Genomic DNA, 23612 nt, shown 5'->3' with positions numbered 1-23612 from the left:
CCCCCTTTTTTTCTCCTCTAATACCTTCGAACGTATAGTATTATTTACCGTTTATAAATATGATGATGCGTATAGATTCATCTTCTTATTTGTTACACAAGCGTGTGTCCGCGTGTGTAACCTCTCATGCCACCTCAGGCGATCACGAACAAATGCGGTCGTCTCTTTAACGGTACCCGGTGTGAAACGTACCTGTAAGACAAATTATGCATCGTACGAACGATTGTTTAATTTTCGTAAAATTACTTCGCCAAAGCTTCGTCCTCGGATTTGTAGGAGAACATCGACCGTAGGAAGAGTACATAAAAATTTCAAGGAATTGCGTATATCATACGCATCTATAAATGTAACAAGTAAATTCCCGAAATTTATACATATTATTCGTGACGCAGGTTTCGAACAAGCGAAAAGGTGCGATTCAACGAATCTAGATTCGTTTAAAAAAAAAATATTAGCCGCATTCTATTTCTTAGTAGTCCGATTCTAAAAACAGAAAAACACTGACCTTGCAACCAGCGAAATTGAGTTGACTTATCGTTGGTAGGTACATATTGGAAGAAGCAAAAAAACCAGTCTATTTTCGGCAAATCTTGTTGCACGATTTCCGCAAGGGTCCGTCTCGCGGCTGAAACTCCCGTCCGCAGGTTTCTAACGCCGGTAATAAATCGGAAGTACAATGTTTGATACGACGATTGATTTTACGGAAATCACATCTATTATCCGAGTGTCTGGCGCGACGGATCCGCGGAGTCCGTGAGTGGTGGGTGGATGAGTCACTAAAGCATTTATAGTCCTCCTTATTGTGCTAGTCTTCAAGTCTGGTGAATCAGCGCGCTGGTTATTCGGGTCGCAAGAAGCGCTCAGGCATTCGGAACGAACCTCTTCGGGTTCGCCGGAAGATATTCGGGTACTTTATTTTCCTGCCTGACGAAGACCCGACGTCTCTCTCTCTCTCTCTCTCTCAGATTGAAAAATGATAAATTTTTTTTTTTTTTTAACATACATACTCGTCGGTGTTTTTTATATCAATTCACCACTGTACACGTAACTACGTGTTTATCATCTAAAATTCTATTGACTTTGAAACGCATACACGTGCGTAATATATTGAGGTACTATTATTTCCTCAACGTCGTTATTTCAGTTCGGTATACGAATGTCGTGCACGATGTACAAAGAAGAAGATGAGAATTTTCTGACGTTTCGTATTTGAGCTTTGTCACGCTCGCGTTGCAAGATGACTGGCATGTTATACGTGTATATTTATTTGTACAACAATATTGAGTGAAAATGAATATCCTTAAGAAAAAAAAGTGACGTTTGAATGCGGATATGCATACACGTATGTACGCGTTATGCGTCATAGCTCGGGATACGGCACGAATCTAACGCTCCGCTGCAGACTTGTTACTTTTGTTGTTATTATTACAATATGCATAAATGGTCGTGTACGAAATATAAGCGAAACTGCCAAATGGCAATAACTAGTGTCTGGCATTGCACGGGAATACCGATGATGTTGCGTCACTGAACGCGCGATCGTGCTTTTGACATTTAACACACAATTACAGGTATACGTACTAGTGTATACGTGCAAATTCACAAACGGTATAGAACACGTGTAAGTCTACCTATGCATATACAATCGAAGTGAAAATTTTTTCGTTTCGCTAATCGTCGGCATAGTAACACATTAACCGAATAATTTCGTACACCAATTCAATTTATGTGAGGCATCGATGCGTAACTAATTTATTGAAAATATTGCCATCTTGTACGTTTGCAGTTTTTTTTTTTTTTTACCCATTTCTTTCTTTCTTTTTTTTTTTTGCCATAATTATTAGTTGTTTTTTTTTCTTCTCTTTCAGGTCGAATGATAATAAATATTATTCTTCTTTCTTCTCCTATTAGTCATCGTCATTTCCTTTGTGTTGTACATTGAAACTCCCCGCGGTGTACGGACAGAGCTTTTCTCTGTTTTGTATGTTTAACAACGACAACTGTTTGCGTCTCGATCGGCGACTGTATAAATATCAAAGTCGCGATCAGAGTCCACGAATATTGAATGCACCCGATGTACGTAGGTACATACAGATATGGATGTGTTACAGCTGTTCTATAAAAAATTCGCGCGGCGACATGTGAGCTTTCCTTCTAATTGTTAGTCGAAAGTATTTCACAAGAAACTAGACGATTCGAAGGTTGCGTACGTGTCCGTTTGTAATAGCCGTACTTTCTAACCCAATTCCGTTCGTCGCCTCTTGCCTCAACTATTAGGCAACTCTATCGACGAATACTGGGTCTAGGTCTCTTCTGTTCGTCAGACACAACTGTTTTCTACTATTGTCAAAAAAAACACTCTTTCTACTCGTCATTTTTTCTACGCCATCAAATTTTTTCTTCTTTTTCTTTTTTTTTGTCCTTATTCCTCGCGCGACATAAATATGCCTCTGCACGATTTTGTTTTTGTACGCTGTCGGTTGACTTTACACGCTCATATCTCGAGTTTAGAAGCGTGTACGAATTTATCACACGAATCGTCAAATCCAAGTCTTAATGTTGAATTTATAAGCCTCACGGTCCTCTTCTCTTCGATTCTTCTCTCTGTATATTACATACGCGATTAAATCAGATATTCCAGGCGTCAACGTTACCGCTCATGGTATTTCGAAAAATTACATCTGTCCGAAACGTGTACCCGTACGTAAATACGTAATAACATACGTCGACGTGTGTATGGATGTTTCTTTTTATTACACACGGTGAGAGGAAGCGTAAGCAATTTCGCGTTCAGGTTCAACGATGTCCTTGGTTATACGTATACGTATTTTCTCTCCACGATCCTTATCTTTTTCCCAATGAATTGAAAAAAAAAATTGATAATTATCAACGAAAAGAGGCTTCGCACAACCTGAAAATGGGCACAGGTGAAAGAGGGCGAGTATACCGATTACAATTTTATACCTCTACGTTATTACATACATTTTACACATGTATACAAACGTATATAGGCCAAAGAAACTTTCAAACTATATTCAAATTTCCAATTACGCGGCACATTCGTTCTACGTTCTATATATTTCTAAAAAAAACTTAACTTACCGTCATGTCTTACATATATTTTTATGTACATCGGACACGTACAGTAACTGAGCGCAATTATTATTATTATATATACATGTATATATATATATATATATATATATATATATATATTTTTTTTTTCTTGCGAGAAAAAAGTTTTCACGCTACCGGGAATTGGCGCAACACTTTGCGCTTTACGTGTGTGCAAATTGTGACGTGTATATAATGTAGGATACAGCGTGCAGCTATGCGTGCATGTGTGTATTCGCGTATTAATACACCAGCACGAATCGGTGAAGCGTGAAAAAGGTCCGACGTCAATCGCGCAGGTTGTTAAACGAAATTTGCTAGGTGCTTGCCTGTACGTGGAATTGGAAAATTATTGTGCGTCGATGTACATACGTAGAGGTTTACCCATCTATCTATACAGTATATTTACGCACGTGTTATCTGACTTTGTCCACTGCCGATGTCAAAGTGCGGCGGATCGTCTGCGATGATCAAAAACGCTGGCTGCTGCTGCTGCTGCTACGGTTCTTTATTCGTTTCTCTTTCTTTCTCGTTTCTTTTTATTTTTTCATACCCTTTTTACGTGTTCAACATACGTGGAATCCGGGAGTCGTTCACGACTGTCTATTTTTTCGAGGCGGAATTCTCGAATGATAATCCCGCGGTACTACTTACGGTTAATTGCGAACAGCCTTATAGCTTTGGTTTGTACGTTGTGAGAAAGATTGTAGGTATATAATAATACGAATATACGAATGGTATGCGGAGAAGAAGGTGCCTCGGGCTCTCTTGTAATATAACGCGTAGTCAGTGAGTGAAAAATTAGAAACTTGTTGAACTGTTGAAGGAATGTTATATATATGTATGTATGTTAACAAGTGAAAAATAATGGGGGGGAAAAAAGACAAAAACAAATAGGAAGCAAATAAATCGGTTTCGTAACGCCGTGAGAGCCATGCTTACGCATGCATTTTGTACGTATTAGATATATTTACAGAGCAATCCATGATCATTTGCGACGATTTGCGAAGCAAATATCGCATTTCGTGTGAAATTTTGCTCTTTGGACGGCTTTGGGTGACTCGACCTTGTGCCAAATCGTCGTTCGTTCTTCACCAGGGCCACCACGTACTTACTTATTGCTGCTAGGTATGTAGTACAATGTGCCTGCTTGCTGCGCCGTGCGATATTGCAGTCATTGCCGATTGTCGCGATACCAACCAAGTATCTCTGTCATACTCCTCTGGTCTTATAATTGGAACTCCAGTTCGCGGTAGCTAGAGCGAGAACAAGTTAGAGTTCGTTTTTTCTATTTCATTCCTCTCTCCCTCTCTCTTTCTTTTTTCTCTCGTATCTTTATTCACTTCTTGTTGTTATTATTATTATTATTATTATTATTATTATTATTATTATTATTTCATATTTATTTTTACCAATTTATTCTTCAACGAATTTCGTACATCCGGGATCTTGCGAGTGAGAATTACCACGAGAAACTTGTGAAAATTTTGCATGTTTCGAGGTCGATGCTTAAATACGAACGTATATTATTCGGCATGTCGTAATGAAAAACAAGCATTGACAATTATAGAAATATATTTCTATTGAACAAATGCGGGAAACGTCATGGCATTCCTTTTCAGCAAAATACATATATTGTATATATATATGGATGTATAGATGTATAGGTATGTTCTCTAATCGATAGATTAGAACTTCTTTATCCTCGCTCTCGATCGTTACGGAATATTCAGCTATATATCCAACAACCCGCGCGGAGTAATTTGTTTCTAATTTAAATATCTTAGTGTATATAACGCTACCATGTAAGAAATCCGGCCGCGTCCTCGTTCCAGGTACCGGGTAAATGTCGAGTGGAAAAGTCGTGGCTGTAATATATTATAATTATTTATATATATACATATATTATGTTATATATTATGTACAAGTCGGTGGAGAATTGTCGGCTAAAAAGAGGGAGAAAACTGTATCACACATACACGCACGCGCATATATACACGTTATGTACGTCGCGTATAATGAAAGGAGAGAATAGAAAGGAATCAAATAATCGTCTTTGAGTTTTCTGCCACCACCTCGACGTTGTTGTTTTCCTTTTCTTTTCGTCTTTTTCCCCCCTCATCGGCTCTTTCGGTTTCTCGGTAAAGTCCTATCTATTTTAAGCTGTTTTCAACGAGGCGCTTTGCAACGGAGAAGGTGAACGCGCGTTGAATCTTCATTGCGTACACGTGTATGCGAATATACGCATACGTGCACGGCTAGATAGGAACATCATGGCAGCGCCCTGTGACACTCAAACCTCTCGTACCTACCTTACATACATATATTCTGCGGTGCGGCTGGCTGACATGGACGATGATGGTTGATTCGAGCGCGTGTCGAAAGGCACGGGATCGGGGAGAGGAACATGGTGTGCGTGCATGATTGTGCGGTTGGAAAAAGGTAGCACAACCTCTGTTTGCCGTGCTGCACGATCGGCTTGCGGCGGGTAAAACCGCCACAAGGTTGACATCGACAGGCTAGTGAAAGCGGCCACGCAGCTGGCATAAAATCAAAGATCACAGGTATCGAGTCGCTTTTATAGACCGCGTTCAACGTCTCTGCGCGTTCACTTCCTTCGAAGGAAATTAACGACAAGAATATGAAAAAACAAAAAAAAAGAAAAAAAGATAACGAATGCAATGCCTGATGAAACAGATGTAATCAGATGAAATGTTCAAATTATTTAGCAAAAAAACAAAAAAAAAAAAATGCATACGTCGACTCACCGATCAATCCCGATGCCCGATGAGCGGAGGAATTCGATTTTTGTTACCGACTCGTAAGCCGCGTGCCTGTAATATAACAGGGGTTGGCAATTGGCCCTGTCATAGGAATGCCGTCTATTTTCGACATCCACGCCCCCGCTCTGCACGTTGCTGCACACCGGCTCCTATCTCTCTTCTTCTCCTTCGATCGAATTAACAAGGGTGATTCCACCTCGCCGCTATGCTTCGTTGGATAACCGAATTCAATTTTGACGCTTACCGATCTCGGTACAGAGTTGTACGATATAATATGATGATCAAGAATATACTCCAATCGTCGTCGGTTATTTTGTAATAAACGATAAATAAATATATAAAAAATAAAAAAAAATAAAAAAACACACATAACATGATTCACGCATCGATTACTTGTAAAAGGAATAATTACTTTTATCACCGTGGCTACAAGTAATTTGATCCGATCGTTCTCTTACTGTCAGGCTGAGTTGAAATAATAGTTTCCAAATCATTGTACGGACGGTACTTGGAAACGTTTGTCATACATATAATGTATAATATGTTTTGCGATTTCTCTGGATAACAAATAATTACCCATTATTACACTTGTAATCGTGACTCGCAGCACCATTTTATGGCGAGACTAATTGCAACTAATTAGACTGTCCGCGTCTAAGTTTTGCATTTTTACGTGCTTAGCAAAAAAAAAAAAAATTAAAAAAAGATCAGATATATGTCCGAGCTGGGAGAAAACGACTGCCGATGTACCCGCTCCGTTATTATATTACACGATACACCTATCTACGTAGCCAAGATATTTATCTCATCGTCTCAGTGTGAGATTAGTTCTGCGGAGTTATAAGTATAGCGGGGAATTTATTTTCGAGTCCTCGAAGCTAAAATAATGAAAGGTTCGGGTGAGCGGAGCTTCGTCTTCTCCGTCCCTGCCGTCCGGACCCGTTGGCGGAGGCTTTGGCACCGCTGCCTAGGATTGTTATTGATTGAGTACTAATTAGAGGAAATGTGCGCGGTTGTAGCGGGTGAATCACACGACGTCGAATATATAATCCTTGAAATTACTGCTGGCGTATAACGTTGGTTAACAGCTGGCAAGCAGTTCGGAGATCTTCTTGACTCGCGAGGGATGCTTGATATGCCCGATATAAATGGAGAAACGAAGGATGCGATAGTCGTTCGATAAAAACAGCCATTGGATTGTCGATATGCTGCGTTACAGATGTCACAGCAACGGTATCAGATGCATGGCTGTAGAAATTCGGAGGATACTGCGTAGGTATATAATACGAATCGAAACACGCGAAATAAACCGAAGGCAGACAGACGCCGCTTTGTATAAGTATAAAATTTCTCTCGTCTCCCTTCACGAAACTTTCATATCGCATTCCTTCGGTATTCAAGTTTTCGGTAAGAGAGGGATACTCGGCCCGGTTCCCTCTCGGCTGCATAATTGACTCGATTCGTGAGAAGAGAGCGAGATTATACAGCCGAGAGTCGAAAGAATTCGTGAACAAAAATCACGACCCTTGTTAATACGATATTTTTCATTGAAATATTATCACGCGATACGAGCACATGAATATTTCGTTTCAATTACTGGTTCCGCATATCTTGACGCGTTCCTATGACGTAGGTAGGCAAAATTTGAAATCCTAATCGCAACGAGACTCTTACGGAGTCACTTGAACTGTGCTCGTGTATACAATTCTTCTGCCACCTATAGACGGTTAAACATATTTACGTGGTGCGGAAAAATCGTGAGAAGTCAGAAAATGAAAAAAATTGATAACTTTAATTTAAATGGGTGAAGGTTTAAAAGAAAGATTCAAGGAATGCTGTTTGCTGTCACGATTTCCGATTTTGGGTTCCGGAACGGCTTCTCGAACATTTTTAGTACGTCCGTTTCGCATTGCTTTTCCGTGATCGTGAAAATGAGTTAAATTCAGCGAAATATAAGTAACAAAATCCGCTTTCCGTTTCCTTCCCGACGGATCAACGCAGGCTGTCTTGAAAGTTTAAAAAAAGTACAGATGAATAAAATTAAGTCCTAAGAAGAAAAATGTCCAAGATTCGCTGCAGCATTCGCATGGCTCTCGAAACTTGAATACATTCGTGAATTCCAGAGGCGTAATCATCGCCGATTGCGCAATAATAAACGATCAAACCGCGATCATTGTATGCAGATCGGCATGACCTCAGATGCGACAGATGATCCGTAAAAAATCAAACGGCGCGTATCTGCAACGCAATCAACCGGTTGACGGATGTTTCCGAACAATATTCGAAGGTCACTGTCGTTGACGAGTTTTTCTCCCGCTCGACTTCCGGTCGCAACGACAGATTTACCGGATGGAATTATTTACTTCGCTTGTTAGGCTTGCGCAGTCAGAATTTCCACACTATTCACAAAAGTGGATCAGTGAATTTTCTTCCTGCCATTCCTCGGCTGTTTTTAATTAATTTTACTGCCTAAAACTGATTATTCATTGTCATTTGAAAGAGAAAATAATTGAAACGATATGTGTACTTAGATGATCACCATGCGCATTATCACAACATTTCTTATCGCAGTAGATCAGATATCCGATCATTTGCAAAGATCTCTATCGATTCGCGAAATGCCCCGCAGACGCGGATCAATTAAACTGCTCACTAAAATTGATAATTAAAATCTGGCAATTTCCACAAGTAACGATATTTGTCATTATTTATTTTCAACAAATGAAGTATCGAATATGAATTTCAATCGATCTTTCAACGGATGATATCCCTAAAAATTCGAGATATTTATAGTTTCGCCATGCACATTGTTCAAACAGGCTAGCGCCTCTTTATAAACAGTTATTTCCCCAATAATGCAAACAACGCGTTGATGATTTACCCTTGAACCAATGATTTTTCTCTAAATCAATGCGTTCCACTTATTATTGAAGTGGTATATTATTGACCGTTATCTGAATTCCTGATCAGTACGACTATATTCTTCGATTCGTATTTAGAAAGATGATATAAATTTAACACTCATCCTGCTCTAATCAGCGCTGTGTTTTTCACTCGATATCTAATACGCGTTTGAGTGAATAAACGTAGCACTCGGTGACAGTGAATTTCTATCGTGAAAATCGGTGAAAAACGATGGTATCTCCAATATCGAAGGATGGCAGGAAAATGAAATAGGTTCGTGCGGGGTTAAAGCCGCACGAGAGAGACTTTTGTGTGCAGCTTCAGATTGAATCTGCGTCCCGAGGGAGCCGCGCCACCTTCGCAAATTTCACATTTTATCCCAGACGAAATGAGACCGTAATTGCATTGCTATATTCCTTTAAATTTTTCCAAGCCGTCGACACGCTTTCACATTCTATCTATCGCAAGTACATTAATATAATTATAGTTGCGGCGGAGAGTCTGATTGATTTTAATATCAGCCTTTCCGATAAATTTTCAAAATGTATTTACAAGAAAAGCGGAATAGTTTAGATTGCGGGTACAACATTGGCTTGTGACTAATCGACGCACGTCTGTGAACCGGAATTTCCTTCAGTTTACACTTGGTATATGTTCCGTAATTAAGGAGCCTCGTAGTTGTGGCTCGTGAGTTTCCGGGAAGGAAGGAGATAAGCTAAAAAGCAGCGGAGGGAAAAAGTTTTGAAAAATACGAGACCGATATGACGTAAACAATACTTCTATCACAAACTATAACGCTAACGTTAACGGAAATCACGCGTTGCTCACAAGCTTCTTTCTTTCTAATTACAGCAACTATCCTTTCCATCGTCACAATCCAACCATGGACCAGCGGGATTCACCTTCAGCCTTTCCGGCAATCAGGACATTGAGGGCCCACAGGGGAGTTTCGAATGTGTACAACAGACCGGGACGAGGTGAATTTTTAGCCCAACCTAATCAACGATACGTTATAAGCATGAATATTATCTACCCGGGCTGACGTTTTAATACGCGACAAATGATACTTATTAGCTATTTAATTCGGGCAACATCGCGATGGTGACGTAAAGATATTCTATTCGATAAGCAGTTGGTAATTTATTTACTCAATCTTACCTGTATCCCAACAGGAGTTTGGAAAGCCTCGGCACGCTGCCGTGTAAAATGCGGATACAGGCGAAGGACGACGTATACGAGACTACCAGGGTTCGGATGGCCGTTGCAGAGGAGAACCACAAAAATAAATGGTGATAGAAATTTATGAATTTTGTTTTTAGTTATTTTTATACTTTCGCAAGTTTGTTATCTGCGATCATTCGGTCGTGCTAGCTTTAACCTGATGACAGTATCGCACTCGTATGCACATGTATTCACGATACTGCAATGATGTCCAGGAATCAATGTATCGATACTGCACTTGGAGTGCTAATTTATTTAGTGCCGACACTGTCAAGGCTACAAGTGCCTGACATGTGCTGCACCAGCAGCAGCAGCAACAACTAAATTATAAGGCTCAGCTGCGATGTAGCAGATGTAATATTTTATACATGCTTGAGCAATCCAAACAATATTCCATTGTCATATGGTTTTACTTTAGTATTATTCAGAAGACTTCAATAATAATACGATAGCACATTTATAATAATGCGAGAGTAATTATATCTGAATCATTATAGCCTTGGTGGTGGAATTACTCGTTCGAGAACATAATTTTTAATGTTTGTCCGAAAGCGAATATATCTCAGGTTATCGAGAGGTCGACCGAAGGAGACAGATAACGATGGAAATTTTCGAAATTTCTAAATTTCAACGTGTATAATGCGGTCTATTGTATTTTGCGCGTTACAGTTTTATTTGGTGTTGAGGAAGCGAGATCGTTAAATTTTCAATTAATATTCGACAGCACAAGGGAAATCAAACCCAATGGGCCGGATATCGGGCGGAAAGTAAAGGTCAAAGTAAAAGGAGGAACTGGAAGAACTGTACCGCCATCAGCACCTCCGAGAGTACGAGAATCACCGATGACTGTTTCGCACTCCTCCGGTATTTTGGCATCGTCGACCACCACTCAATCACGCCTTTCTTCGTACAAACCCGCCTCGACCAACAATCCACCCCCTGCTGCCCGTGCTCAACCTGAAAAAAAGATGTCTGACATTATGCGAAGGCCTCTAAAGTACGCGAAATTCATCATAATTAGTTATGACACTTTTAAATCTTGTGTAATTATTTTTCACAAAGTTGTTCAACTCCAAGCGATTTTGTTCAAGTTTTGGTGATGCCAAAGTAAAAACAATTAATAATAGTTGTTATTCACCGCAAGAGCGTAAATTGTTTTGAAAAAACAATTATGGAAATTGAAAATTAACCATGAATGAGAAAGAAGAAGAAGAAAACAACGCTACGTTTCAAATTCATTAATTTGTAATTTTATTTATTCGTTCAACAGAGAAAGACTTATTCACCTCCTCGCTTTGAGGCCATACAAGAAGCCCGAGTTGCTGGAACGCATTCACAGAGGTATTACATAAAGCTGCGTTATTACCTAACTTTAATGTTGTATGTGTAAATATTGTAAGCTCTATATGTAGTTTAATAACACGGTAGTAATCTGGGGTTGGAATTTTCCTTTCAAGAAGGTAGATTAGACATTTTGTAATTCTTATTTATCGTGCAGGTTCAAATATGATCATAGAAAAGAAATTAAATGTATGCAAATGCAACATTTGATATTGTATTTTTCTTTCAGAGGGTATCAAAGACCGTGAAAAAAGTATAATTACAACGGTGCTGAAGCAGGTAGCTTACATGCGAGATAATACTTATCATCTGCATCGGCACGTGTGGAATGACGTGCAAGAGGATTGGCCCTATTACACCGAACAGGAGAAGACAATGTTGAAACGTCGTAAACCGCAAAACCTAACTCCACCAGGCTCCAGTGATGGGGGCTCTTGTGGTAAGCGATGTTCACTCACTAAAAATAGGATAAATTGCACATCAGCCGTTATTAGGCCTAAGTTACTAAACCTGAAATAAATTTGGTAATATTACCGTAATTCTTTCATAAAACTGAAATTATTTCTTATTGCGGAGAACAGAAGCATACCTGTTGCTTCAGCGATTGTATAATTCGAGGATACGTCAATTCGGATGTGTAGAATGTTAGGCATGGTCAAAATTTCAAAAAATAAAATTTGATACCCGACACTTGATGCTGTCGACTAAGGAAGTGTAAGACTGAAACAACATTAAACAAATGATACTGATTGTTACGAAAAATTTCAATGAGGCTTGTTAATTTTTAAACGTTTATCTCAATCAATTTTATTAGATAAAGACTTATATCTTTCCATTCACAAGTTTTGAACACGATTTGAATATTGAATCATTCAATTGGTTTCGACGAAGAATTATCGAAAAAGATGAATAAACTCATTTGATTTTTATTTTGTTTCAACAGGTAGCGGTCAGTCGCCAAACTCTACGCATCCAGGCTCACCTCCAGGGATAACAGCGCCACCTCCGAGTATAATGAGCTCAAAGAGACCAGGCTACTTCCAAGGAAATGACGGGCTACCAACCAAGAGACCTCGGATATCTCACTACCGTAAACCAGAAACGAGTATTTCTACAACGAGCAACAATGGATCGGCTGCTGTGGACAACGGAAGGACATCAGGTGGTGGTGGTGGTGGTGGTGGTAGTAATAGCAACAGCTGGGATCCAAGACAGCAACGCGAACGCGATTATCGTACGGAGAGAACAAACAGTGATGTGCTTCGAAGCAGCTACGGTGTCAGCAAATCGTGCCTGACGCCATCCAGTGACTGTGAGGACATTCATAGCGCGTCTAGCAATCTAAACAGCCATAATTCGCATAGTAGTCTAACCCATAATAACGTTATAAATAACCATAATGGTAACAGTAATAAATTGAGCAGTGTTGATAGCGGTGTTGTGAATTTTGTGCGAGGGAGTGGTGGTGCCAGCTTCGGGGGTAGTCCGAACGCCAGTGATAGGCGAGATAGGGATGACCGAGGGAGGGAAAGAGAGAGGGAAAGGGAGAGAGAACGAGAGAGAGAGAGGGAGAGAGAAAGGGAGAGGGAGAGAGAGCGCGAGAGGGAGAGGGAGAGGGAACGAGAAAGAGAAAGGGAGCGCGAGAGAGAACGGGGCAGAAGTGTAAATAGTGGTGGATCTTCGAATTATGAAGTTACGACTTACAGTGGCAATAGTTACGTCGGAAATACAAGTGGCAATTCAGGGCATGTTAACTTGGGATCTGGGCATACATCACCCCTCCAACCCGGGATCAGCAACGCACCGGAAGTTGCAGACTATGTCACGTAAGTTACTATTGCATAAAATTTTCTTGTAATTAGAATTTTGTCAATTTTAAATTACCCTATCTGTTCGCAAAATGTCGTATGATTATTCGTGAAAAAATCAGTAAAGCTGGTATGTTCTACAGTAGTAGAGATTTCAATTTTGCTCGTTACACCGCTTTACTGAAACCTTCGATATCTTTCTATAATTAGTTTAATTGAAATTTTTTTACATCACAATATACATTGTACAACAGGTACTTCACGACAATCAGCAGCAGCGAGCAAAAAAGACGTTACAAGGCAGAGTTTAGTGCGGACTACGATGAGTACAGGCTTTTACACACGCAAGTGACCAAGGTTTCGAAACGATTTGCACAGCTTGAAGAACTTTTAAGGAAAGAGCGTCAATCTGGAAACGAGACTAGATATTCGGTCAGTTTAATTCCTTATTCGTAATGCTCAGCCTATAGTTGTATAATGTTAAGTTGGGAAAATTTACATTTCCTTGCATTTTATATAACAATACATTATGTACATATCCATCTTGTTATTCGTGACAATCTGTGATAAGCACAAAAGTGTTCTCAAGTGATCTGAAATTTTTTTATCCTACAAGATATTGTATGCTACTTGGGGTCACATCGCAAATTTTGGGATCTAAGTCCGTTGAAATTGGAAATCATTGGAATTTTTTGCTTTGTTCAAAGAACGTCTTCAATAAATTCTTCACCAAACGGCAAACTGCACTGAAAATAGAAGCCCATTGAATTATTGAAGCTTTCATCGAGGCGTAGGAATTTTAGGATGATTTTACAATGAAGTATTATCTTTATGTGCAGGAAATCAAGAGCCAAATATTCACCGAGTATAACGCGATCAAAAATGATCCGGATCATCAGCAGACCAAGAAGCGGTTTCACTATCTCCACGACAAGCTGAGTCACATAAAGCGGCTGGTACAAGAATTTGATTCTCAATGTGGCGGTGGGGGTGCAAGCAGTTTGCACTACTGACATAAGCTCAAACACTTATCCCTTCTATTCTTCTCGGTTGTTAATACGCTGCTGTCGACGTTATTGCCAAGTGTGCATTTTCTCGGCAAACTCCAAGGTTAACTAAAATTGTTCCTGCAGAGACGTCCCCGAAGACATTGCAACGGTTTGAGCTGTTTTTGTCACGGCATTTTTAACTTACCCCAAAATGCTCACTACTTTCGTATTTGATTTTAAAACAGAGGCCATAGATTCTGCTCAACTGCATCCATGTAAGAACAACGGGATCCACTTGTTAGGCAATGTTTGGCAAGGTTTGATATTGTATATCCGGTAACAGCGAAAAAGTATTCGTTATATGTAACTGGATACGTAATTCACAAAGCAATTACCAAGCACGAAAGACAATCCTATCATATAAAGAAAAAGAAAGGACTCTGTCCTCTATCGTATAATAAACTGCGTCTACGTCCAAGACTGTCCAGAGAAAAATACTAAGCTATAAATAATATAATACGCGCGTCCAAAAGTGTCCAGTAGTTATGCGAGTGAGAGTCTGAGGATAAAGCTAATAAATTCGTAAGCAGTTCAGCCAAAAACTAAACACAAAAATAAAAAGAATGACATATGAAGTTGCGAAAACATATAATAAGTAAAGAACTACAATTTTCAAAATTATAATCCCACGAATATCAAAATCTATAAATCGTTAATTTTACCATATCAAACTAATCGCTGATCCAAAACAGAGGTCTGCTAAGAGTAGGCCACCAGCATTTCGTTGCTATATCCTTTTTTTAATGCTAAAAAAAACTAGTTCTTTTTATACATATGACAAAGTTTGAAGGTTTGTTTTACAAAAGGAAATTTTCATTCTTCAACAAAACATACTAATAATACACTGACATGTTCCGTATCATGAAATAGGATAACAGTAATATTTAAAAGTATCACCGACACGACAGATACAGAAATTCCGAAGCCACTGGCTTAGCCACCAAATGCCAAACTGAGAGTAAAAACACAGTTATCCGTTGAAGTGAGTGGGGATTTCCTTAATGGGAAACACAATTACCGAAATCACTCGGAATCTCTAGAGTCCGCTGAGGAAGAGGGGAATTAACGATTGAATAATAGGAGAAGTAAACAAAGCTTGTGATTTGTGTCCAGATTGTGCATATTGAGTAATATAAATATTTTAATAATCTTAACGATAGTTAATAATAAATAATAATATTCAATGTAATTCATGATAACATCAATTTCGAGAAGAATATCGAGCTAGTTTAATGATTGATCATTTGATGATGCATATGTACAGGCAAACCGTGATGTTTCACTTTTAAATAATATTTTGTTGTGTAATTATTATAATTATTATTATCATTATTGATTAGATGAAAATTCACTAGCCGGTATATTTATCACAGAAAACTGGAAATAGGTGAACGCGGTGATAAGCATTGATCACACTCTGTGCCAAATATTAAAAATAGTAAAATATCAAAAAAGATCCACATGACCTTGTAATTAACTTTTTCTTTTCAATCTGTGAATATCTGATTACTTTATGCCCGTACCTAAACAAGATATTCTTTTTACGAAACAAATTCAGGGGCGTTTTATCGTTTGACAAATGCTCATGTGTCGTTCCATGCGCATCTAAAGGATTTACTCTCTCTCTGGTATTCTGTGATATTATAGAGACGCAGACTCGCGATAAAACATGAAAGACATGCAAAATATGCAATTAGCTTGATGAGTTTCAAGGGTAAGTTGGCCTTTCCATGTCATCGGTTCCAATCCAACTGTTCTTGTGGGATTTATGAATTGTGCTTGCCCTTTCTTCTTCTTTTTCCTCCGTTGACGGAACCTTCCACTAAAAAATTAGCTTTAAAAAGTTTCGGATAAATACCGGATTCTCCTTTTAATTTTGTTGAAAATTTCACGTTGACAATTTTCGGCCATTCTATCTACTTCAATTATCTGTAATAAGTAGACCATATTTAAGGCTTGTACAGTAAAATAATGTTATTATCTCCAAACCAGTGTTGGAATTTATGGTTTTATGTTGGTGAATATTAGTCAATTTATAATTGCATCAAACGTTCCAAATTTATATCAATGACGGCGTTACTACAAGTGATTGAAGTTTTCATTGACGATTGGGGCAACGATACGATATACCTAGTATGGCCAGCTTAGCCTAGTATCGTTCACAGATAATGGCGATTCAAAACAAAAACAATGTTACGTTACTCAAATTTTACTATGTTACATGATGTGTTTACGTTTTACTTAGAAGCAAGTGTTATGTTGATATGCATATACATCAAAAAATTTGACGTTTGTTATATTTTATTATGGCAGCATCTGCTGTTCAATATTGAACTCAGAGGACAATTTACTAAAATTAAACATGTTGGATATTACATGCAACAATGAAAAGTGACTAAACGTATAGAAATGTATGGCACAGTGCTTGAACGTGTGTATAGAAAAAATGGCAAACGTAAAAAAAAGAAGTGATTTCACTTATAATATTATTTATAAATATGTTAAACAAATGTATCACTAACCAAGTGCGTACGAGAAAAGAAACAAAAACACAAAACATGATTTAAAAACGAAAAAAAAAACAAAAAAAAAAAACATCAAAAAAAAATACAAATTAAAGGAATAAAAAAAATGTATAAAATAAAGTAAAATGAAATAAAAAGTAAACAATAATGGGTGCATAATAATATATTCTCTTGAAGGGTAACTTTAATTCGTAATTTTTGCATTGCAAGTTAATAAAACACTATTGAAACAAGAATTCTCGTCTTCTCTTGATTTTTCTATCTTTCCAATCAACAATCGTCGTGCCTTAAGCGAGGGTTCACTCGTTTGACACCCGGTTCAGTGAAGCACAACTAATAGGTATATACCTGTCACAAAAACGGGATATTTGAAATTCAATTCACCAGTTAACACCCACGACACTGTGTCATACATGGTTATAGTGGCTGAGATCGGTAATTATGCTCTGTCTATCTTGAAGTGCCGAAGACTTTTGTTGCGCACACCTTACGATTAAAAAAAGAAAAATACTTGGATAGGCAATGGGACACAATCACCGAACTCGGTAAATAGGTTCCACCGAATTGACGTTAAGTAAAACTAGTTACCACACCGACAAAGTCAACACTTATTGCATCCCGTTTATATAACAAAGATGTGTGTAATCACGATCATTACTCATTGTGAAATAGATATGTCGCTATGAGGATATAGGTAGCACCGAAGTTCGCGTAATTTGGCGAAATAGCTAGTGAGTCATAGTTGAAAATATCTACGGTGCTTCCTCTTGAAAAAAATTATGATTATCTTCCCATAAGTTCACTACTTGTATTGCCTGACAAGCTTATTTTTTTCACTCCTGTTATACAGCTTGGTAATCATTGCCTTGATGATTGAATCGCTTACTTTTTGACAAAACAGAATGCAAATATTAATTGGGCATTAGACTTTCATCGATCCACAAGATGGAATTCGATCTAATCTCTGTGCTTGAAAGTATTGTTTGCAAAATAACACGCAACACTTTTATATAGCTGTAATTAATACGGAAATTCAAGTATTATAATCATATCAAAGTTCTACAAATAAATAGTTCACGTTTGTTTGGTGAATGGTAAAACTTTATAGAAAACTTTTCATACATACGAGACAAAAAGATTTATCAAGTGCCAATTGTAGAGAGAGAAATGTAGAAATATAAACAATGATTGTATACAGATACCAAAACAGCAAACTAGAGTATGCCAGAAGACGAGAACTATACCTAAAATTAGAAAGTTACATCTTCTATACTTCTGTTGTTCAGCTGAATAGTTGAATTACGAAATCTGTAGAATAGAAAGAAATCTAACGATACTTGGTCAAATTTTCCAATCATCAATTCTCAATTCAAACCACTTGCTCGTCATATCCTTCTTTTACGAAATAAAATACATTTTAGCAAGCGTGACAGGACGGAGATTACTGATCAAAAAAAGAAAACGAAAAAAAAAAAAAACGTATTAAAAGATTAAAAGAGGAAAGCAGTTTAAATAATTGTAGGCCATTTATACATACACAGACTTTATAAAGGGAATTACATATTCGGATTATAATAATGAATTAGATATTGTTTCCCTGTGCGTGACGTCCTTTTTAGAATATCGCGTAAAGAGAGAAGGTACAGGGGTGTGCTGGTGCGTACTATGCTGTTATTAATTTTATTATTATACTATCATTATTATCGTTATATGCATATGTGTATTCCAATGAAAATTCTTAACCTGTACTTTACTCGTCAGACAAGCACATACATAATAATAAAACTGTAATAATTCGTTAACACTTAGAAGATACAAATTAGCATTTTAGAATTTTTTGTGCCTGAAAAGTATGAATAGCTTACTATACGGATATAGCGTCACCACGACAATGATTAGCATGCTATAATATGGATGCAAAGATATTTTGTTTCTATATCTAACGATATAATGTTTGCAGATACGAATGAGTTCATTGATTTTTGAGAGTTAGAAAATCCGGACAAGAAGATCTTACACAATTCCAAAATTTAATCAAAAGGTGAGATAATTTAAAGAACAAAATGTATTTGCATGTACATGCCTAATCTAACAGCATAAACTTAAATTTAATCGTGTGCCAATATAGCCATTGTCCTCTTGTAAGAAGTGCGGAATAAAAGATTGTTATAGGAAATTCGCTTGCATCTAAGCCGAACTCTTCAGAATCAATTGTTCTCATTCGATCGTATGAGTCAAATGAACAATGTATGAGTCTTTTTGTGGGAACAAACCTTGCACAGCGAATGCCTCAAGAACAAAGGTTCTATTTTTAACTGGCAACTTGTTCGAGTTTGTCTGAATGAAAAAAAAATCCTAAAAACAATCGAAATTTGTATACTTTATTTCACGTAATTTATTATATATTTATATTGAAATTGGTGTAAATTTCTTGCCAGAACTTTTATACTATTATTATTATGAAATAAAGAAAAGAATGTTTCAAAGCTTTGTGTTAAATAGAAGTATTTAACACTTGATTGACCTGTTAAATTGTGGAAGCATTTAAAAAGGTGAAGTTGATAGTGACAGCAAAGTTTTTCCTAGATACTGTACATAATAAGGAACTATTTAGTGGCTCAAAAGTATAAAATTCTTGCAGCTTTCGGAGTGCAGGGAATAAATAAGAATAAAATATAGAAAGAAATATGAAAATTATTAGCCAATCTTAGATACCTAAGTAAAATGTACGTTGCGTGAGAAAAACTGAAGAAAGGAAAAAAAATTGTATGATATTCGTAGCATATAGAGGTGGTGAAATGATTCACGAAAAACGAACAACCCGCAACTGGCATGCCCTTATTCTGTTAATTTTTATACAAGTACATAATCGCGTGTAAAATTTATTAACATGTAATGTAATGTTATGATGTACCATTTTACCAAGTCAAGTGCATTAAGTAGTTAATAATTGATAGAGGATTGGACGTATTCAATGACGCAGAAAGGGGGATCACTTCCACAAATTGTATCGATGTTTTATTACCACTTATTAGTTAGTAGTTACCTTTTCTGCGTGACCAGCGGCCAATTATTCCGTGTAAAGTTAAAAATTTGTATTATGTACGAATCTTACGAAAGCAGCGTTGTACTTTAGAGATAAATATGTATTGTTAATTTTACCGCAGGTATGATTGCTCCTTAAATTAATGGTCTGTTTTCCGACGTTCGCTATCGCGTACTTTTTTTTTTTTTTAAACGCTGACTGTCGTAAGGTCAATTTCGAATTTGTTTTTTTTATCTTTTCTTTTAATACTCTTCGAGACATTGTTGTTTATTTTACTCATTTTGTTTGAATCTTGCGTTCATCGCGGTTATACAGGTGTGCCACGTCGTTTGAATTAACCACTAGACGCACGAAATTTAAAATTATATATACGAATCGTATTAGTTTATACGACGTAGAAATAAATTTTTGCTCGTGGTTGGTTCAAAAATATGATTTCAATGTCTAAGCTCAAACAGGCTTAACATTTGAAGTTTTCAAACAGACAAAAGAATAAAATGATGAATTAATCTTCAAAAGCTTCGCAAAGGTCAGGACTGAATAATCGAAAATTATGAAAATTGGGGTGGAGATAATATTTGCCGAAAAATGAAAACAAAAAGAGAAAAATAAAAAAAAAAGAAAACTGACCCGTGCCGAAAAGTGAATGGTGTATTGACGTACATGTGACTAGTGTATAAGCGTTGAAACGATGTTGATATAATTTTCGTTGAAAATGATATTTTTTAAAATGGTGGACACAATTTGTTTTGGCATCTAAATTTAACTATATAAAGTTCGACAGCGCGGAAATGAAAATTAAATATGCCCAATGTTGTAATATTATATTTTTGACTGTGATGCTGTTATGTGTGTATATATATATATCTGTGTGTATATACATAATTATATACATAATATTATATTTACACATGCATTTCCTTTCAATAATTAAATGATGGGGGCCGTGGTGCATAATATAACTAGAGCTACCATTGTACTACCGGTTTTGTTTCAACCTGAAGTTTTCGTGGGTAAATTCGTTCTGTTATACATTTATATACAATTCGTACGCTAACCGTACGACACGAATTTAATTACGTCTTGAATTTTCATTTCCACCGTATATACGTTTAATTAATTTTTCTTATATATTGTATTAAAATAATCCGGGCCTCCTGACACCCGGTAGAGAACTCCCTGAAATCATTATTACACTACATTTGTATGCATTACACATATATGCGTCTATGTACCTATATGATAGAAACACAAACTACGTTACTGTACATATATTCATACGTAGAAGATATGAAAGAACCCCGGATAGTTCTAACACTTGTCCACCTCTGTCAACTTTCATCGTCTGCATATCGTTACCCCCTTGCCCCCCCCCCCCTTGAAGCCGTGTAAATCGAAAGGGAATGCGTGCGTGCGTGACCGTAATTCACTTGTATATCTACCAATAATTGATAATAACGCAAGCGAGTAGAAGCAAATCATACGTTGTATCTGATATATCTTATATTATATACAACGTACTACTTACGCTATATATTATATAGTTATGTACCGACCGACTCTTATATATTTATGACGACTGCATTGCTCCCTGACAAACGCTCGTATCTTCGTCGTATATCTATACCTATATAGTTGTATTTGCAATTATTACCTATATTATATTCATTAATTAATTGAATAAATAAATAAAGATTATATATTATAATAAAAAGATAATTATTATGTGGAGAATGATCACGATAGAAGCAACCACCGTAGACATGTACGTATGTATGTACCTACATGTTTCTATTAATTTTCGAACGTCTCAAAGCATTCAATCGATCGTATCGTACTTACGTTAAATTATATTATGCTTTAAACGGCTGAATAAACCAGGGACAAAAAAATATTTATCAAATGCTGTAAACACACAATATACGGTACAGTACAACAAGGAGATGAATATCGGGCAATGGGCAATGGGCAATGGGGTGCGGTAGGAGGTCATTACACTTTATACGCATGTGTATGTATACCAGGATACATAATTTGAAAACTCGTGGAACACGCCGTTTGTGCATAAAATCTGGAACACAGAATATTCAACGTTACTGTTCTTGTACGAGAGCTTGCACGAGACATGCGTGTACGTATCATCTATACTAGCAGCTCACATGCTTTCGTACAATTTCGTAAAGATATTTAACGTTCTCATGATTGTGTAGCTCTAAACTGTGAAGAAATAGTTTACAGGGTTTGCGCCTCCGTTACAGAGATAATTATTGGTGAATTAATATTCACGACGATTGCTGCAATAATTTATGTCGAAAGTTTATTCAACCGTTTACCGTTTATATATAATGTATATTTTCACCCGTTCTATGCTTCTCAATCTCTTCATTCTCAACTATATATGCGTTTTTGTATATGTGCTTCTGTTTTATTCGAGGATTTGCATATTACTATACATGTGATGAACATAAAAACCACACATGTGAAAATAAAAAATTACAAACAAGTAAAAAAAAAATTCATAAAATGTATTTTAAGCGAGAAAATTTACGGTTCAGGATAACGCAAGTTAAACGACACCTAGTGTGGATTGTGCATAAACATGATATACGTACGGCTTTGGGCAGAATATTTCGAGATGATTACACACTTTTGTGTTATTAAAAAAAAAGAAAAAAAAAAGAAAAAAAAACAACATTCTCTCTGCTAATTGTGTCACTTTTATCTTTTCGATTTATTATACGTAGAAAAAATTGTGTGCGAAACGAGGGTGAAAAATCATACGCCGAAAACGATATACGTATGCTTTACTACATGGATACACAATTGGCGATCGATAAGCTCAGACAGCTATTGATATTGCGAGTGTGTGTTTTCGAAGTATCAAGTCGATCGGGTTTTTAGAATAAAAATATAAATAAAAATAAGACGACAACGCCGCCCAATCATTTTTAATATTATATATATATATATATATATATGTATAAAAAAAATATATACATGGGTATTATATGGTACTGTGTTGTGATACATGCATATAATGATTTACGATTAGTCTAATTCTCGATCTGCTCTGCCCAAATCCTTATGTATAGTCTCCTACATTGCAGCGAGAGCAGCAGCTGATGACTATAGATAATTGAATACTTATTCAAATTACTTGTCAGGTTCATTGCACAGTATAATTGTATGTATGCCTATTGACAAATTATATGTGTGTATATATATATACATATATATATATATATATATATATATATTTGTGTGTGTGTATGTATATGTATATGCATATAAGTTTCTATATATTGATGAATCGAATAGATCTATATCGCATATGGATTTAATGGATGAGTTGAATAGTTATTGAAAAGTTTCACGAGATATTGATGTATATATTTTAAGTTTGTATTATAACTCCCCACTTAATTTGTATGAAATGAAGATATCATTAAAAATAATGATGGAAATAACCGCGAGTCTACATTATTCGATAAACATTTTTGTATAAATCCTTTATATAAACGAGCGAGAGAAAAACGTCTAATAAAACTGTAGATTCTGATGAAATCCTCGTTTCTCAAGCCTCGTAAATCTAGCATGACATAAAATATGTAGAAACGTACGACAATTTTCATTGTCTTTTGAAACAGCATATTCCAATAAAGTTTTAGATAGTTCCAAGTCGTTTCTACATAGTTTATACACTTGTACGAGAGAGCTCGCGCTGATAAAACTCTGCAAGAGATTAATTAAGCATTGTACCTTCGTACCTAACAACCTACCGTCGAGAAGTTCGCCACCCGATGCCATTCGAAATGCTGCGA

At 36.8% G+C, this 23612-nt stretch overlaps 1 protein-coding gene across 2 annotated transcripts in view; it reads left to right on the top strand.

Annotated features, from left to right (window-relative positions):
* Positions 1–23258, top strand: part of LOC107225498 (RNA polymerase II elongation factor Ell) — a 67372-nt gene extending 44114 nt beyond the window's left edge. The window contains exons 1-9 of one of the 2 annotated variants that reach the window (XM_046743485.1): positions 9387–9567; positions 9654–9778; positions 9974–10090; positions 10747–11019; positions 11293–11363; positions 11593–11802; positions 12307–13189; positions 13426–13603; positions 14011–23258. In XM_046743485.1, the coding sequence (XP_046599441.1) occupies positions 10008–10090; positions 10747–11019; positions 11293–11363; positions 11593–11802; positions 12307–13189; positions 13426–13603; positions 14011–14184 (1872 nt within the window). In that variant the 5' untranslated portion in view covers positions 9387–9567; positions 9654–9778; positions 9974–10007 and the 3' untranslated portion in view covers positions 14185–23258. Of the gene's footprint in view, positions 1–9386; positions 9568–9653; positions 9779–9973; positions 10091–10746; positions 11020–11292; positions 11364–11592; positions 11803–12306; positions 13190–13425; positions 13604–14010 lie in introns of those variants that run through there. The other variant, XM_046743484.1, reaches the window with a different exon arrangement.
* The last annotated feature ends 354 nt before the right edge of the window (positions 23259–23612 follow it).

Source organism: Neodiprion lecontei, chromosome 6 (genome assembly GCF_021901455.1).
Source record: "Neodiprion lecontei isolate iyNeoLeco1 chromosome 6, iyNeoLeco1.1, whole genome shotgun sequence".
Taxonomy (NCBI): Eukaryota; Metazoa; Arthropoda; class Insecta; order Hymenoptera; family Diprionidae; genus Neodiprion; species Neodiprion lecontei.
This window is presented reverse-complemented; position numbering and strand designations above follow the sequence as displayed.